Raw genomic sequence first — 1,948 nt, forward strand, 5'->3', positions numbered from 1 at the left:
ATTTTTCCACAGGTTTTTGTACCTGCATTTTTAATTACGCACTGTATTTTGTGTTTTCGGGTTACGACGGATAATGTCCTGGAAAATGCATATTTTCCTTACAGTGTACTGTAAGAAACAGTGTAACTCATCAACAATCGCAGGTACAAGCTACTAACAAAGTGTCTCATAAATGAAAAATAACAGTATTCAATTATTCAATTATTATTACTATTAAACAATTGCAAATAACTTAATTCCTGTAACGTGTGTACTGCTAGGCATCTTTGGTTTCCTCTTTTTGTGTAATTTAAATGCTAAATTGTGCCTTTTTATCGTTTGAGTCACTTATCAAAAGTTGCTAAAAGCTGCCAAATACATGTTTTAAAATAGCTAAATTTGCCGCTAGGTGCTTTTGGAAGAAAAAGTTGCTAGGGTAGTCTGAAAAGTTGCTAAGCTGGCAAGACTTGTTTCTAATAACTTCAGTAATAACTGCATTCGAATGCGATCAACGGCTCAAGCCTCCATTACCAGCTTTCGAATGGAGTGTTGGAACTAAAGAGGCGTTGGATGAGATGCGGAAGAAATAATCCTTCTCACAATAGCGATTTAAGTACAACAACCGGAAGAATCCCTTTAAATATATCGTCTTGAGGTGTGGTAACCGTAGTATAAGTGGAATAATTGACTCAATTATAATAATTGAATAATTGATTCCACTTATTCCACTGAATAATTGAAATAATGCACACCCGAGGTGTAACGGCCACGATCACCACCTCAGGTGTGCATTATTTTTCTAATAATTCAACGACCCGTCGTCAATTATTCCTTACACAGAGTAAGGTGTGTAGATGATATCATAATGACAGGCTTCAGATGTGTATGATATCCTATCAGTGCGCGTGACTGCAGAAGGTTGAGCAAACAAAGCGTCACGTGAGGGCCGCTTGTTTTTCCTGTTGTGGTTTACACAAGCACGGCTTAACACAGACACTGGCAGGAATGGCTCTACTCGTTTTATTATGTTTGCTTGGTCATGTTTGGAACCTGCAGGTTTCTGCTGCGCCGGTTAATAATGCCTTCAAACACCTGCAGAGCGCAGGTAAGTGTTCAGAGTCACATCAGGTAACTTGGGCTACTTCATGTCTCCGGAAGTTGGCTTTACGTATAAGTTTGCTCTGTGGCGCACACACTTTGCATGCGTTTGCATTTGCTGGTCTTTTTTGGATGTTTTAACAGACATGCCTTGGCGTTTCTCCTATTGAGTCAGATTCTTATACATTTACAGTGGTCCATCTTACGGGCCTGTTGTTGATAAGGGGTCCTTTTCCCAAAATCAAATGTCTACTGTAGCCTAGTTACCAGTAGAGTTTAGCGGAACTTTCGATGCTTATATAATAATATTAATCTCTTAACATCAAAGTACAAGTATTGATAGATTGTAATATATATTTGAATATTATGTACATTACATTACAATTATAATGATTATGCTGCATCACCCGATATATATATATAGTACCTTGCGAAAGTATTCATACCCCTTCATTTTATTCACGTTTTATGTTTCTGCCTTATGTTAAACTGCTTTAAATTACTTTTTATTCTACATCAATCTACACACCATACTGACAAAGCAAAAACGGAATTGTCACAACTTCATAAATGTATTTAAAAATGAAAAAAACGGCAATAACTACAATGCATAAGTAGCAAATATTCACAATGTTTCACAATTTTATGAGCAATTACTGTAAACAAGATTTGTTTCAAATGTCTGCTATTATATTAATAATGCTGGACAGTAGAAAAAAGTTAATAAAATGAACGGTTAACGGCCAATAATATCTGTCTACTGGGTCAAAATTTTTTTTTTTTTTTAAATATTTGCATGAGGAAGTCAATCTAAAGAGATGTCCATACACCATACTGACAAAGCAAAAACGGAATTGTCACAACTTCATAA

The 1,948-nt window shown here is 35.8% G+C and overlaps 1 protein-coding gene across 1 annotated transcript in view; it reads left to right on the forward strand.

The window, feature by feature from the left end:
* The first annotated feature begins 789 nt into the window (after window positions 1–789).
* Window positions 790–1,948, forward strand: part of smpdl3a (sphingomyelin phosphodiesterase acid like 3A) — a 22,741-nt gene continuing 21,582 nt past the window's right edge. Inside the window, exon 1 of the mRNA XM_016294595.1 lies at window positions 790–1,084. Within this exon, the coding sequence (XP_016150081.1) occupies window positions 985–1,084 (100 nt within the window). The 5' untranslated portion in view covers window positions 790–984. The remainder of the gene's footprint in view (window positions 1,085–1,948) is intronic.

This window comes from Sinocyclocheilus grahami, unplaced genomic scaffold (genome assembly GCF_001515645.1).
Source record: "Sinocyclocheilus grahami isolate Dianchi unplaced genomic scaffold, SAMN03320097.WGS_v1.1 scaffold321.1, whole genome shotgun sequence".
Taxonomy (NCBI): Eukaryota; Metazoa; Chordata; class Actinopteri; order Cypriniformes; family Cyprinidae; genus Sinocyclocheilus; species Sinocyclocheilus grahami.